General features: G+C 44.0%; 1 protein-coding gene across 2 annotated transcripts; it reads right to left on the bottom strand.

Moving 5' to 3' along the window:
- Positions 1–2,797: 2,797 nt before the first annotated feature.
- LOC121553325 (cdc42 effector protein 3) lies at positions 2,798–14,912 on the bottom strand. Of its 2 annotated transcripts, none has more exons than XM_041866352.2 (2): positions 14,280–14,912; positions 2,798–4,705 (listed from the first exon to the last, which is right to left on the bottom strand). In XM_041866352.2, the coding sequence occupies exon 2, from the start codon at positions 4,432–4,434 to the stop codon at positions 3,388–3,390; it is 1,047 nt and encodes a 348-aa protein (XP_041722286.1). In that variant the 5' UTR covers positions 4,435–4,705; positions 14,280–14,912; the 3' UTR covers positions 2,798–3,387. The 2 variants fall into 2 exon arrangements, with proteins under 2 accessions (XP_041722286.1, XP_041722285.1); XM_041866351.2 differs by having other exon boundaries at positions 14,292–14,912.
- Positions 14,913–15,164: the final 252 nt, after the last annotated feature.

Here is a 15,164-nt window from a genome sequence, read left to right as displayed (position 1 = left end):
TCCCTCGCATTCTTTATTCTTCTTGCATGATTTTTGGGTAGACCAGCACAGAGAGTTGGCAATTTGGGGATTGAGACAGGCAGTACAGGCTATATGAGGCCTGTAGTTGAGATAAAAAAAAAATCATACTGGGCCTCCTGAGTGGCGCAGTGGTCTAAGGCACTGCATCGTAGTGCTTGAGGCGTCACTACAGATCCGGGTTCGATCCCAGGCTGTGTCGCAGCCGGCCGTGACCGGGAGACCCATGAGGCGGCGCACAATTGGCCCAGCGTTGTCCGGGTTAGGGGAGGGTTTGGCCGGCTGGGATGTCCTTGTCCCATCGCGCTTTATCGACTCCTTGTGGTGGGCCGGGCGCATGCACGCTGACTTCAGTCGCCAGCTAGACGGTGTTTCCTCCGACACATTGGTGTGGCTGGCTTCCGGGTTAAGCGAGCAGTGTGTCAAGAAGCAGTGCGGCTTGGCAGGATCGTGTTTCGGAGGATGCATGGTTCTCGACCTTCGCGTCTCCTGAGTCCATACGGGAGTTGCAGCGATTGGACAAGACTGTAACTACCAATTGGATATCACAAAAAAGGGGTAAAAAGTACCCCAAAAAATTATGAATACAAATAAATCATCCTAAACAAGAATTTATGATGAAAGACAAAAAGACAAAGACAACAAATTTAAACAATCCCACAAACAAACAAATGGAATGTCTCAAATGAAATTTGAAAGCATCAAAATTGAAATAATAAGGAACTGTAAAAAGGAACCTGTTATAACACATTACAGACAATTTAAAATGTTTTCAGTATTTTTGCATTTGAGGACGTCAAAACAGTCTCTGGTAATTATTTGTTCTGACGCAAAGCCTTTTAACTTTCAATGGAATGCAACATATTACACAACATACTGCAGCCACAGCAACTTTTGTAAACAAGTGTTCACATATATGGGTACACACCTGTCCTCTGAAAACTGTCATCAACTCAATGATGTACCATCATAGGTATAAAGACAGTCATTACCTCGTCCTCAGCAGCAAGGTTTCCATTACTAGTGCTCAGAAGTTGTGCTCGACACTACAAAAGTTGCATATGCAAACAGGGAATTTCCACTGGCTAAGGTATCTGCTAGCTAGCACATGAGTTTTGCATGACGGGCGGTGAAATGTGCATGTTTCTCCTCACATCTGGCATGAGACGCCCTGGACGGTGCTTTCCATTGTTGTTTACGGACATACTGAGGTCTACGAATATTTGGGGGAGATTTACCACATCTACTGATTCCTCTACGAAAATGGAAGCAAACCAAACTCATGACTTGCATGTGAAATTAGCTTTCGAACACAAACACAATCAAATGGGAATGGGATGTAGCATGTGAAAAGCATGGAGCTACTTGGTTACATTGCTGCTTAACATGATACAGGGACTTGAGTTAGCAAGTCAAAGGAAGAAGTAGAGGTATTATGATCACTGGCCTTATATACGTTTTCTAAAGGGGTCCTGTGCCTGTTCAAGAGTGACACCATAGCTGGTTCTAAAGACATCTAATGAGGCACTGTGGAGGGACACTTAGCCTGTATGTGACCACTAAGAGACCATAAGAGGAGATGGATGGGGATAAACAGGAGGGTATCCAAGAGTGGTAGAGAGAGGGGGGGTCTTGCCCGTTCCGACTGTTGCCTCAACACCGCTAGGTCAACACCTTCTTGATTGTAGACAGAAGAGAGCTGCAATACATCTCTTTGTACGGAACAAAGTTTGCCTGTCTTGTGAGAGACTTTTACAACCCCAACTCCACCATACATCAACTCTAAACAGCTGATTTATGCCCGCTCCTGGATGCTTGTGCTCCGTTACTGGAATGTAGGGAATTTGAAAGACCCCCCCTCTGCTCGTCCCATCCGCACGCAGACAAACGGAGCAGGCGCCTGGTTGAGCAGATTAAGGAGTGCTCTCCCACTAGTGCTCCCACTGCAGGGCAGTGAAGGAGAACATAAAGAATGCCAGAAGGTGAGAAAGAAATCTATTCTGTCCTTCTCCTTTTTCCACTGTCTCAGTCTGTTCCTGTTTCGCATTTCTCTTCTCACACCTTCTCGCTTTTTGCTTGTCTTTCTCACTTTCCAAATGTACTGTACTGTACTGTGTAGGCCTATCATCTTCACTTTGTGTTTCTCTATCTTTTACTCTATCTACAACCTCTGTCTTTTTCTCTGACCCTTTACTCAGTACTTTGTTGAAGCGCCTTTGGCAGCGATTACAGCCTCAAGTCTTCTTGGGTATGACGCTACAAGCTTGGCACACATGTATTTGGGGAGTTTCTCCCATTCTTCTCTGCAGATCCTCTCAAGCTCTGTCAGGTTGGATGGGGAGCATTGCTGCACAGCTATTTTCAGGTCTCTTCAGAGATGTTCGATCGGGTTCAAGTCCGGGCTCTGGCATTTTTTGGTACCCTTCCCCAGATCTGTGCCTCGACACAATCCTGTCTCTGAGCTTTACGGACAATTCCTTCAACCTCATGGCTTGATCTGTGGGACCTTATATATAGACAGATGTGTGCCTTTCCAAATCATGTCCAATCAATTGAATTTACCACAGGTGGACTCCAATCAAGTTGTAGAAACATCTCAAGGATGATCAATTGAAACATGATGCACCTGAGCTCGCATAGCAAAGGTTCTGAATACTTATGTAAATAAGGTATTTCTGTTTTTATTTTTAATAAATCTGAAAAAATGTCATTATGGGGTATTGTGTATAGATTGCTGAGGATTTGTATTTATTTAATCCATTTTAGAATAAGGCTTTAATGTAACAAAATGTGGAAAAAGTCAAGGGGTCCGAATACTTTCCGAAGGCACTGTATCATACCATCAATGATACAGATATTATTTCACTCTTTTGAAAAAAGTAGAGGGAAATAGGACACATTTTATTTATTAATGCCATATAATAAAAACACAAGTAAAATGGTAATGTGACAAACAAAACAGTGCTTTGATAAACATGTTAAAAGTCACACAATATGCATTATCTTTACAGAGAAACAGAGCTTTAGATTGTGTATCAAAGCAACCTTTAAAAAAAATCTATAGCAAAAGCCAGATTAAGAACACTAAGCTACCCTTTAGTCTTAATTTAATTGCAAAATAAAAGGCACAATGGCTGTGGTTTAGTAGTTATTCAATAGCACATGCATCTCTCATTACTGGTAGTGCAACGCACAAACAATAAAAAGCATTGAGACTTCAACTAAGCTAAATTAGAAACTTATTTTGAAAATAAGGACATAAGCAGCTCTCCACATGCCATGGCCTGTATCTTGACAGGTTTTTGAGACATTTCTCATACTTCTCTCAAGTTCTATATTTCCCTTTCACCTCTTCAGCTTTGGCATTGCTCAAGGTCTGCTCTTTGCCTTGGGGTCACCCATGATGTTGAGTACATCATCAAGAATGGAGGGGCCCAAATCGAGTTCAAGTGACAGAAGTGACCCAGTGAGGTGGGAGATTGAATACTGTGACACATTCTCGTCCTTGGAGAACTCAAAGTCAAAGTCGCAAATGCGCCCCTCGTCCACCCCGCTGTCCCTGTCCACCCAGTCTCCATTGCAGTCAGAGAGCTCTTTTTCGAAGCAGAGGGTAATGTCATTGTTAACGCTTCTAAAGCCATTGCAGTTGCCATTGCCGTTGAAGCCTTCGTTACTATTGAAGATGCCATTGCTGTTCCCATTGAAGCCCCCATTGCCATTGCAGATGCCATTGCTGTTGCCATTGATGTAATATGTAGGTGAAGGCTTTTCATACCCGTTTTCACCATTGTGCTTTTTATGATTACTTTTGGAGACTTTCTTCGTCTTTGGCTTCTCTGGTTTCTCTATCAGATCCAGCAGGACGTCTGGTTTGGTTGTGACTTCTGTCGAATGTGTGGTTGGGCCGCTGCTGATGACCTCGATGGAACGCAACAGGGTTTCCATCTCCAGGATGTCAGCCCCATCTGGGCCCCCCAGGGGAGGGGTAGGGACCCGCCCTACCATGCAACCCAGGGGGTCCGTAGCGGGCATAGAGAACACAGCGGTGGAGAGGAGGGGTAGGGTGAGGGCCTGGCAGCCTCCAATTGTAGGGAGCGAGATGGCATTCTTTAGAACGGGAGAGGGTGTCTCGGAGAACTGGGCGTCAGATGCGCTGTTGGCCCGCAGGAACTCGTTGTGGACGCCGTATTGCGGACGGAACACCTCACCTTTCCCAGGCAGGAGCTCAAACTTTCCCTGGAGGAAGGACATGTCCCCGAAGGCGTCCCTCTCACCTCCCTTTCCGATGTGGATGGTGTGGCGGAAGTCCCCCAGCGGTGGGCTGATCATGTCTGGGGACAGGATGTCTCTCAGACGACACTTCTTGCCTTTCTTGCTATTTGTGGACTTCAGGTAGATGGGTGCTTTGGCAGGCATGGTGGTCACTGTCGAAAATAGCTCAGAGATGAAGGACAAAAAGAGGACACTCCTAGAACTTTAGGATTGTTGAAGAACTTCACACTGAACACAAGGTCTCCCTGGGAAGATGAGGAAATTACATTCTCAATGAAATGGCTGTGTTGTCTTGTGCTGCTCCGAAGATAGCTTCGATATTTGTGTTATTAAATCAGGAAATCCAAGTTGATCAGGAGTCCAAGTTCTCACCAGTGTTGTCTATGAGGTTGCAGAGTGGTCAACCAGCCACTTTCTGAGGAAAGAAAGAGAACAAAAGGAGATCAGATATTTGATCCAGTTTTTCCTTTAAACATTTTATCAGTCTATTAGTCAAATCTGGGGTATGTTGTGCCAAGATGCTTGTGCCAATGTTACAATTTACATTCCTATAAAATTTGAATGCATTGTTGACACATTTATAGACATTTCTCCAACTTCTTCCCTAGAATCCCAACTGGTCTGTCACTGATGATCTACACTTCATGTCAATCCCCATTCAAATAACAATATAAAGTTACTAACACCCCAAAATAAATCGTGGACAAGCACGGAATGTCCTCATCCCCAGTTCCCCTCATCCCCCTGAATTTGTAGAGCGTAAAGGCTAGATGAGATTCGAGGGCAAGGCCTGGTGAACTAAAGCCCAGGCTCAGGCCCCTCTGCTCAGATACTTACGAGGCCCCCTAAGGCTGCCTCCTTCTACCCTTCTACATGTGCTAATATGGAACAGCTGGACAGCAGATTGGGCGAAGAGAGGCGAGAGGGCTTTAGTAGGATCAGAGCAAGGCAGGCGATGGAGGAGAGGGCTACTGCCCAGACACGCACCAAGAGGGAAAGAGGTGGGTTTGAAGCGATGCAGAGAAAGAGAGAAGGGAGGAGTTAGGAGAGAGAAGGGAGGAGTTAGGAGAGAGAAGGGAGGAGTTTGGAGAGCGAACGGTTGGAGGAGAGATAGAGGGGATTATTGGAGGATTTTAAAAGAGGGGGAGGCAGATGCTTATTTGTTTTTACTTTGATACGCTGGACGTTCTGTTTCAATCGTAATATTGACTGAAATACCAGTCATTCCACTGGGCACAGTCATCAGTTCAACCTCTAGTTTTGATTTACATTTGATAGAGTTGTCAACTAACGTGAATTCAACATGAAATCAACAAACAAAAAATTACCATGTCATTGGATTTAGGTAAAAAGTTGGGTGAAAAAAAGACAAATCCCCCAAATTTCTTTACGTTGATGACTTTTTGCGAATCCAATCAGTTTTCCAAATATTTCCAAATGTAGATTGTTTTCCAAATGTTTGCTTATAACAGTTTTATGAATTTATCTATTCGAGGCCATTGTGTTGCAATGTACGCATATGATTTAGCTGTACTTGCAGTAACGCTTGTTGAGGATGAATTGAGAGAGGAGAAAACGTTAAGTGGTGCCTGACAGAATCTAGCAGCCACAGAGAAAGAGAAAAATACACTGAGGAGGATGAGGGGAACAAGCTAAGATGAAGGGGTAGGGAGAAGTGGGATCAATAGAGAGGAGAGAGTAGAAAGAGGGAGAGAGTGCTTGCCCGTTTAAAGACATATTTACTTGTGAGAGGTCTGTCAGCAGTGACCCTCGCCGACAGAGTGCAACACGGCACAAAAGTGCCTGGGCGGCCAAATCCACCCCAAAAAAGTTTGACTGAGAAAATATCCACATTCTAGCTGCATGCAGCAGACCCCAACGGGACACACTGCAGCCGACAGGCACACTCCTTATCAGAGGCTCTCCAGGTAAGCTAGCTACATTTATCCATGGTACATGTTTAGTGGGGACAGCCATGGACACTTGGCATGGTGTTTATCTGGACTGCAGACCGCATACCTGTATAACTTTGAAGACGACAGACACAATAGTCTCTTTCAACCACGGACATTTGGTGCCTAGACTAAATGAATGATAATATCACCATTGCCCATCTAAGTGATAACATCAATGTTTCCTGTACTAAAAATCATTTTACTTCCCATTGAGTGAAGCAATATTGGCATTTGCATTTCCCATAACACCTCTAAATACAGCAATGGTCATACATAGTGTTCATTTCAACAGTAAGTCTTCCTTTATAGGAAGACTTACTTACTCAAACAATACAAAACCAAAGTGACAAAAACGGAACATATGGTAGGATATATGAAATGGTTCAGAGAATGTTCTCACTTGGAGGGGGCGGTGGGCATTACAACACAAATAAACGTGTCACTTAACAAGCACTGTGGCTCTATATATATGCATGACAGGCAGGGTGGAAGGATGCAGAATATGTGTGAGTGGGTCTGAATGGCAGTACTGCTCTCTTGAGGGCTGTGTGCATGTGAGTGTTGGAGTGAGTGTGAGTGTTTGTCTGAGGTGCTTGACTAGGCTCAGGAGAGATGCGCTTTCCCATGTGTTGTTTGCTGTGCGTCTGACAGGGAGAGAGTGTGAAAGAGAGAAAGATTCATAAAAGACTGTTAAAAGAGTCCTGCAGTGTTTTTTAAAGGGACAAAAAGAAAAACAAAGATCCCATACCTCGCATAGCATCTGACTACCTTTCCCTCCCTTCCCATTCTCCTTTTCTCTCTCCATACTGCGCTATCTCAGTTGACCTTGACAGCTGAGGCACACTGCAGCTGGGAGTTGGGTTCCGATAGGAAGTCAAAGAAAAGCAAACCTCCAAATCCTAAACCCTTCCTCTCATTGGTTCATTCCAATGTACTCTGTGCTGTGATTGCAACTGCAGCCGCGTTATCTGCCCTATATTACAGTCCCACACTACAGTAGGTCACTGGCTTAGGCAGCTACTGTCTGACATACTTATTAATTATTGGACTTCCCTTGCATTAAAGCCAGACCACCTGCTGGGCCTATGCGGATGGAATACAGATCCGCTATTTTCAAGTGTCACGGGAAATCCATAGTATTATGATGGATGACCATGTTTTTTTGTAATCAGCAGTATAGTCCCTATATAGAATTCCTCATCCTAACCAAATTCCCTCTAGTCCAGCAATGGGAAATTTGGCTTGGCGGAGGATTTCTACAGATTTATACTATTGATAGTATAGATAGAGAGACATTCGATAGCATCGAGAGACATCCGTTATGCATCTAAATCAAGGTAATCAGCCGTGGCCCATGAAATGACAGCTGGTGTAGGGAAAGCCGATGACCTTCAAACTGATCATCCTCGTGGTGGAGTGGAGTTTGGCTGCATTTGACAGGCATGATTGGAATGTCAGAGGCCACTAGTAAATTAAAAAGGAAGTGGTATTCAGTTCAGTCAGCTAACTCTGTTTTTCTGAGAGGATAGCTAATAGCAGATGCAAGCTGTATAAAAGCAAACATATCTGATATAAACATGACACATGGTGTATGAGCTGATATACAAAACAACGCTTGATTCAACACTATGAGTTTCTCAATTGTAATTATTATACAAAATTCTTGCCACCAACAGAATGTTATAAATATGGAGCATGCAACAATTTCAGCTCTGCAGATCTTGCTAAGAGTATCAGAGGGTTTAAAAAGCTCATGATAGGAAACAGTTATTACTGAAAACACTATATGCAGTGCCTTCGGAAAGTATTCAGACCACTTTACTTTTTCCACATTGTGTTAGGTTACAGCCTTATTCTAAAATTGATTAAATTGTTTTTTTCCCCCTCATCAATCTACACACAATACCCCATAATGATGAAGCAAAAACAGGTTTGTAGACATGTTTGATACTAAAAAAACATAAAAAACTGGAAATATCAAATTTCCATAAGTATTTACAGTGGGGGGAAAAAGTATTTAGTCAGCCACCAATTGTGCAAGTTCTCCAACTTAAAAAGATGAGAGAGGCCTGTAATTCTCATCATAGGTACACGTCAACTATGACAGACAAATTGAGGAAAAAAAATCCAGAAAATCACATTGTAGGATTTGTAATGAATTTATTTGCAAATTATGGTGGAAAATAAGTATTTGGTCACCTACAAACAAGCAAGATTTCTGGCTCTCACAGACCTGTAACTTCTTCTTTAAGAGGCTCCTCTGTCCTCCACTCGTTACCTGTATTAATGGCACCTGTTTGAACTTGTTATCAGTATAAAAGACACCTGTCCACAACCTCAAACAGTCACACTTCAAACTCCACTATGGCCAAGACCAAAGAGCTGTCAAAGGACACCAGAAACAAAATTGTAGACCTGCACCAGGCTGGGAAGACTGAATCTGCAATAGGTAAGCAGCTTGGTTTGAAGAAATCAACTGTGGGAGCAATTATTAGGAAATGGAAGACATACAAGACCACTGATAATCTCCCTCGATCTGGGGCTCCACGCAAGATCTCACCCCGTGGGATCAAAATGATCACAAGAACGGTGAGCAAAATCCCAGAACCACACGGGGGGACCTAGTGAATGACCTGCAGAGAGCTGGGACCAAAGTAACAAAGCCTACCATCAGTAACACACTACGCCGCCAGGGACTCAAATCCTGCAGTGCCAGACGTGTCCCCCTGCTTAAGCCAGTACATGTCCAGGCCCGTCTGAAGTTTGCTAGAGTGCATTTGGATGATCCAGAAGAGGATTGGGAGAATGTCATATGGTCAGATGAAACCGAAATATAACTTTTTGGTAAAAACTCAACTCGTCGTGTTTGGAGGACAAAGAATGCTGAGTTGCATCCAAAGAACACCATACCTACTGTGAAGCATGGGGGTGGAAACATCATGCTTTGGGGCTGTTTTTCTGCAAAGGGACCAGGATGACTGATCCGTGTAAAGGAAAGAATGAATGGGGCCATGTATCGTGAGATTTTGAGTGAAAACCTCCTTCCATCAGCAAGGGCATTGAAGATGAAAAGCTGCAAGCTATTTTCAGGTCTCTCCTGAGATGTTCGATCAGGTTCAAGTTTGGCTCTGGCTGGGCCACGCAAGGACATTCAGAGACTTGTCCCGAAACCACTCCTGCGTCTTGCATGCTTAGGGCCATTGTCCTGTTGGAAAGTGAACCTTGGCACCAGTCTGAGGTCCTGAACGCTCTGGAGCAGGTTATCATCAACGATCTCTACGTACCCTGCTCATCTTTGCCTCGATCCTGACTAGTCTCCCTGCCGCTGAAAAACATCCCCACAGCATGATTCTGCCACCACCATGCTTCACCGTAGGGATGGTGCCAGGTTTCATCCAGATGTGACGCTTGGCATTTAGGCCAAAGAGTTCAATCTTGGTATTCATCAGACCAGAGAATCTTGTTTCTCATGGTCTGAGTGTCTATAGGTGCCTTTTGGTAAACTCCAAGCGGGGTGTCATGTGTCTTTTACTGAGGAGTGGCTTCCGTCTGGCCACTCTACCATAAAGGCCTGATTGGTGGATTGCTGCAGAGATGGTTGTCCTTCTGGAAGGTTTTCCCATCTCCACAGTGGAACTCTAGAGCTCTGTCAGAGTGACCATCGGGTTGTTGGTCACCTCCCTGACCAAGGCCCTTCTCCCCCAATTGCTCAGTTTGGAAGCTCTAGGAAGAGTCTTGGTGGTTCCAAACTTCTTCCATTTAGAATTATGGAGGCCACTGTGTTCTTGGGGACCTTCAATGCTGCATAAATGTTTTGGTACCCTTCCCCAGAACTGTGCCTCGACACAATCCTGTCTCGGAGCTCTACGGACAATTCCTTCAACCTCATGGCTTGGTTTTTGCTCTGACATGCACTGGCAACTGTGGGACCTTATATAGACAGGTGTGTGCCTTTCCAAATCATGTCTAATCAATTGAATTAACCTCAAGTGGACTCCAATCAAGATGTAGAAACATCTTAAGGATGATTAATGGAAACAGGATAAACCTGAGCTCAATTTTGAGTCTCACAGCAAAGGGTCTGAATACTTATGTAAATAAGGTATTTCTGTTTTTAATTTTTAATAAATGTGCAAACATTTATTAAAACCTGTTTAGGCTTAGTCATTATGGGGTATTGTGTGTAGATTGCTGAGGATTATAAAAAAAAAAAATCCATTTTAGAATAATGCTGTAACGTAACAAAATGTGGAAAAAGTCAAGGGGTCTGAATACTTTCCGAATGCACTGTAGATGTCTAAGTACTAACTATCCAAAATATGTGTATATATAAAAAACTATGTATTTGTTATGTACTGTAACTGTGCAAAAAAAGTACCATGTATGTAAAACGTGTGTATGTAACAAAAAACCTGTAAAAACAAAAATGTAAAAACAAAGTTACTTTTGTCTTCCAAAGAGGAAGGGCTAATATATATATTTTATTCTGAGAGGATAACTAATAGCGGACGCAAGCTGTATAAAAGCAAAAATATCTGATATAAATATTTAAACTGGAACTTTCACTGGTTGTGAAATTGTCCTTAGTTTAGAAGTGTTAGAAGTTGAGAAAGTGCATACTGGTCTAACTCCTACTCAAGGCTAGATTCACACTCTCCTTTTGGAACAGAGCCCAAAAGGAGCAGCGAGTGCAGCACATGTTCGTTGCCATCCCCGGGCCTGCCGTGAAGCCACTGCAGAATGCGTTCAGGGGTTTTCATTTACACATCCGGGGAAGGATGGGATCTGCTGGCGCCTTCCTCACAAGTGGTTGCTGAGCACCGGTCCAATCATCGAGAGTGGTGAATAAAGCTTCTGTGTCATTGGGTCAGCTGTATGTATATATGCATGATGGGGGAGCTGGAGCAGCTCCAGCCTCTAAGGACGGCTTTGGGTTCGTTACAGACATGATGGGTAATGCCATGTAATGCAAAGAAAGTCCAGTTAAGGGGATTAGCAATTGTAAGCAGAGAGGGTTGTAGTAGACTAGGGAAGCACTGAGGGTTTTGGGTAATGGACAGATGATTTTGGGTGAGGGCCATGGGGTCCGGTTATGGACCCCATCTCTCGTCTCCTCACAACCAGCTGTTTAGACCGCTAATGAAGTCACTTGACTATCTGGGTCAGCTTATTATTAGAGCTTGTGTAAGTGTGCTGTATTCTAAACAAGTGCCTATGATGACAGTTTGGTCTCACTGTACACAGAAATGCATCACATGGGTGGCGGACATAGAAAGGCCTACGGTTACAGTACCTTGCAAAAGTATTCATCCCCCTTGGCATTTTCCCTATTTTGTTGCATTACAACCTGTAATTTAAATTGATTTTTATTTGGATTTCATGTAATGGTTTCTAAAAAATCTAAAAAATAAATAACGGAAAGGTGGTGCGTGCATATATATTCACCCCCTTTGCTATGAAGCCCCTAAATAAGATCTGGTGCAACCAATTACCTTCAGAAGTCACATAATTAGTTAAATAAAGTCCACCTGTGTGCAATCTAAGTGTCACATGATCTGTGACATGATCTCAGTATATATACACCTGTTCTGAAAGGCCCCAGAGTCTGCAACACCACTAAGCAATGGGCACCACCAAGCAAGTGGCACCATGAAGACCAAGGAGCTCTCCAAACAGGTCAGGGACAAAATTGTGGAGAAGTACAGATCAGGGTTGGGTTATAAAAAAATATCAGAAACTTTGAACATCCCACGAAGCACCATTAAATCCATTATTAAAAAATGGAAAGAATATGGCACCACAACAAACCTGCCAAGAGAGGGCCGCCCACCAATACTCACAGACCAGGCAAGGAGGGCATTAATCAGAGAGGCAACAAAGAGACCAAAGATAACCCTGAAGGAGCTGTAAAGCTCCACAGCGGAGATTGGAGTATATGTCCATAGGACCACTTTAAGCCGTACACTCCACAGAGCTGGGCTTTACGGAAGAGTGGCCAGAAAAAGCTATTGGTTAAAGAAGAAAATAAGCAAACACATTTGGTGTTCGCCAAAAGGCATGTGGGAGACTCCCCAAACATATGGAAGAAGGTACTCTGGTCAGATGAGTCTAAAATTGAGCTTTTTGGCCATCAAGGAAAACGCTATGTCTGGTGCAAACCCAACTCCTCTCATCACCCCGAGAACACCATCCCCACAGTGAAGCATGGTGGTGGCAGCATCATGCTGTGGGGATGTTTTTCATCGGCAGGGACTGGGAAACTGGTCAGAATTGAAGGAATGATGGATGGCGCTAAATACAGGGGAATTCTTGAGGGAAACCTGTTTCAGTCTTCCAGAGATTTGAGACTGGGACAAGAGGTTCACCTTCCAGCAGGACAATGACCCTAAGCATACTGCTAAAGCAACACTCGAGTTGTTTAAGGGGAAAACATTTAAGTGTCTTGGAATGGCCTAGTCAAATCCCATACCTCAATCCAATTGAGAATCTGTGGTATGACTTAAAGATTGCTGTACACCAGCGGAACACATCCAACTTGAAGGAACTGGAGCAGTTTTGCCTTGAAGAATGGGCAAAAATCCCAGTGGCTAGATGTGCCAAACTTATAGAGACATATCCCAAGAGACTTGCAGCTGTAATTGCTGCAAAAGGTGGCTCTACAAAGTATTGACTTTGGGGGGGGTGAATAGTTATACACGCTCAAGTTTTTTTGTCTTATTTCTTGTTTGTTTCACAATAAAAAACTATTTTGCATCTTCAAAGTCGTAGGCATGTTGTGTAAATGAAATGATACAAACCCCCCAAAAATCCATTTTAATTCCAGGTTGTAAGGCAACAAAATAGGAAAAATGCCAAGGGGGGTGAATACTTTCGCAAGCCACTGTAAGCATTGAAGCTGCTCACACTTCAGCTCACATTTTGACCTATTTAAGCCATTACCATTCTTCAAAAAAAGGAACCATCACAACCCTTTCTTCAAGCAAATGTTTGTCACATACTACCATTAGTGGGATATCAAGGTTTTTAGGGATTTCATGGTCGCTGAACATGTAGTTTTGTAAAAACATAGTTATATATTTTGATGTACATATGTTGATGTACTGTATGTTGGGCTAGGAGGTTATAGCCCATGTTTATATTTTAAACGTTAACCTTTAACCCCTTAAATTCTGACATGACGATGAATAGATGAACGTCCCCTTTCTTTTGGTCCGCAATTAAAAAAGAACTAGGGCATACCACAGCAGAGGGTAATGGTAGCCCTAAGAAGACGCTCATAAAGAATTGGTCCGAGCTGTTTTGTTACATAAAGAAACCTCAATTATAGGCAGTTGTTCCTCTTGGGGCCTGGTGTGGCTGTGGTGGGAGTGTAATAGAATGGCAGGGTGGTGTATTTGTTCTGTCTGATTCTCCCCTCCTCTGGACCTCCCCACCCCAGCTGTCAGCGTTTGCCCTGTGCCACCCGCTAGCATGGGTTCTGCTCAGTTGTCCTTGCCAGGGCCAGGCCGGGAAGGAAACCATATCAAAGCAGAAAAGACATGAAGGGAATGACTACACAACCACTCACTGGCAATGTGATGAGTGCAGTCTTTGACAAGTCACTCCTAAAACCCTCAAAAAAGCTTGCGAAAAGCTTTTAAAAATCGGTTCACTCTGGAGATTAACGCAAAGCTCTACATGTCAGTAGAACATGTCAGAAGTGTGTTGCCTGGCTTAAAATGTCCTCTCTAGGAAAGAAAGGAGTGGTGTCAGGTTGCCCCTAACTGCTCACCCCTTGTCATGTAGTGCAAGAACATTTGTTGGACAAACACACTGAGCGCTGGCGTAACTTACCCCTGCACTCTTTATAACCATAACTGAACACCAATTATCACATTCAACAGTGGTGAACCACAGAGACACAAGTTAACAGCAACATTATCCCTTTGAATACTTAGTCCCATTGAAGGTTTTACCAGAATGTACAAAATCGCTGTACATGATGCCAGAGATATTCCACACATTACATACTAACAAGTCTTAAACCATGCTCACCCTTTCCCTCACCTTTTGTAATTCCTGGGATAAGTTCCTGGTTCCTGTCAGAAGGTGTCCACTGTCCTCCTGAAGGTCTGCAGTCCTAGTGCTGACTGCTAAAGAGGTGTGGTGCCCGAATTCACTGGTGCTGACTGACTACTGTCTCTGCCCTGGGGCAGCGCTGCTCTCGCCGCTCGCTCTCGGTACAGCTGTTTTTGGAATTCCTCTTAGGTTCGAGCTAGCTATTCCGCTCTGGAGCTGTAGTCTCCTCCTCCTACCCTCTCTGACTGCCGTCTGCAGCACCTGTGCCTGTCTATCTGCTCTCCTAGCCACAGCTTGAGGCGTTTTTAGTGCAGACTGTAGTGGGATGAGTTGTGTGGGATCCTCTCCTTCTCCCTGGTGTGTCTCTCTCTCTCTCTCTCTCTCTCTTCCGTCAGTGGACAGCTGTCTGCTGGGATGGAGACAGGTCAGGCTGGGGGGGAGGTTGGTGCTCTGGAGTTCTGCTCAACCGCTAGGTTACTGTGTGGAGGATCAGTATGCTGCCTCTGCTGCTGCGCTGGAAGTCCCTCCTTTCCAAAACAGCGCTGTTTAAACTGTCTGTTCTCTGCCTCTCTCTCTCTTTTGCTCTCTCACTCGGTTTCCCACTCTATCCTCTCTTTACTCTCTCTGCCTTGATCTGATCAAATCTGCTCTGTGAATCTAGTGGGCATACAGCAGACACTGTATTCATGGTCTCTCTCTCTCTCTCTCTCTCTCTCTCTCTCTCTCTCTCTCTCTCTCTCTCTCTCTCTCTCTCTCTCTCTCTCTCTCTCTCTCTCTCTCTCTCTCTCTCTCTCTCTCACATTCTCGCTCACTCCTTTATACTGCATAGTACAGTATCGCTTTATGTTCTTCCTGAAATGT

This window comes from Coregonus clupeaformis, chromosome 37 (assembly GCF_020615455.1).
Source record: "Coregonus clupeaformis isolate EN_2021a chromosome 37, ASM2061545v1, whole genome shotgun sequence".
Taxonomy (NCBI): domain Eukaryota; kingdom Metazoa; phylum Chordata; class Actinopteri; order Salmoniformes; family Salmonidae; genus Coregonus; species Coregonus clupeaformis.
This window is presented reverse-complemented; position numbering and strand designations above follow the sequence as displayed.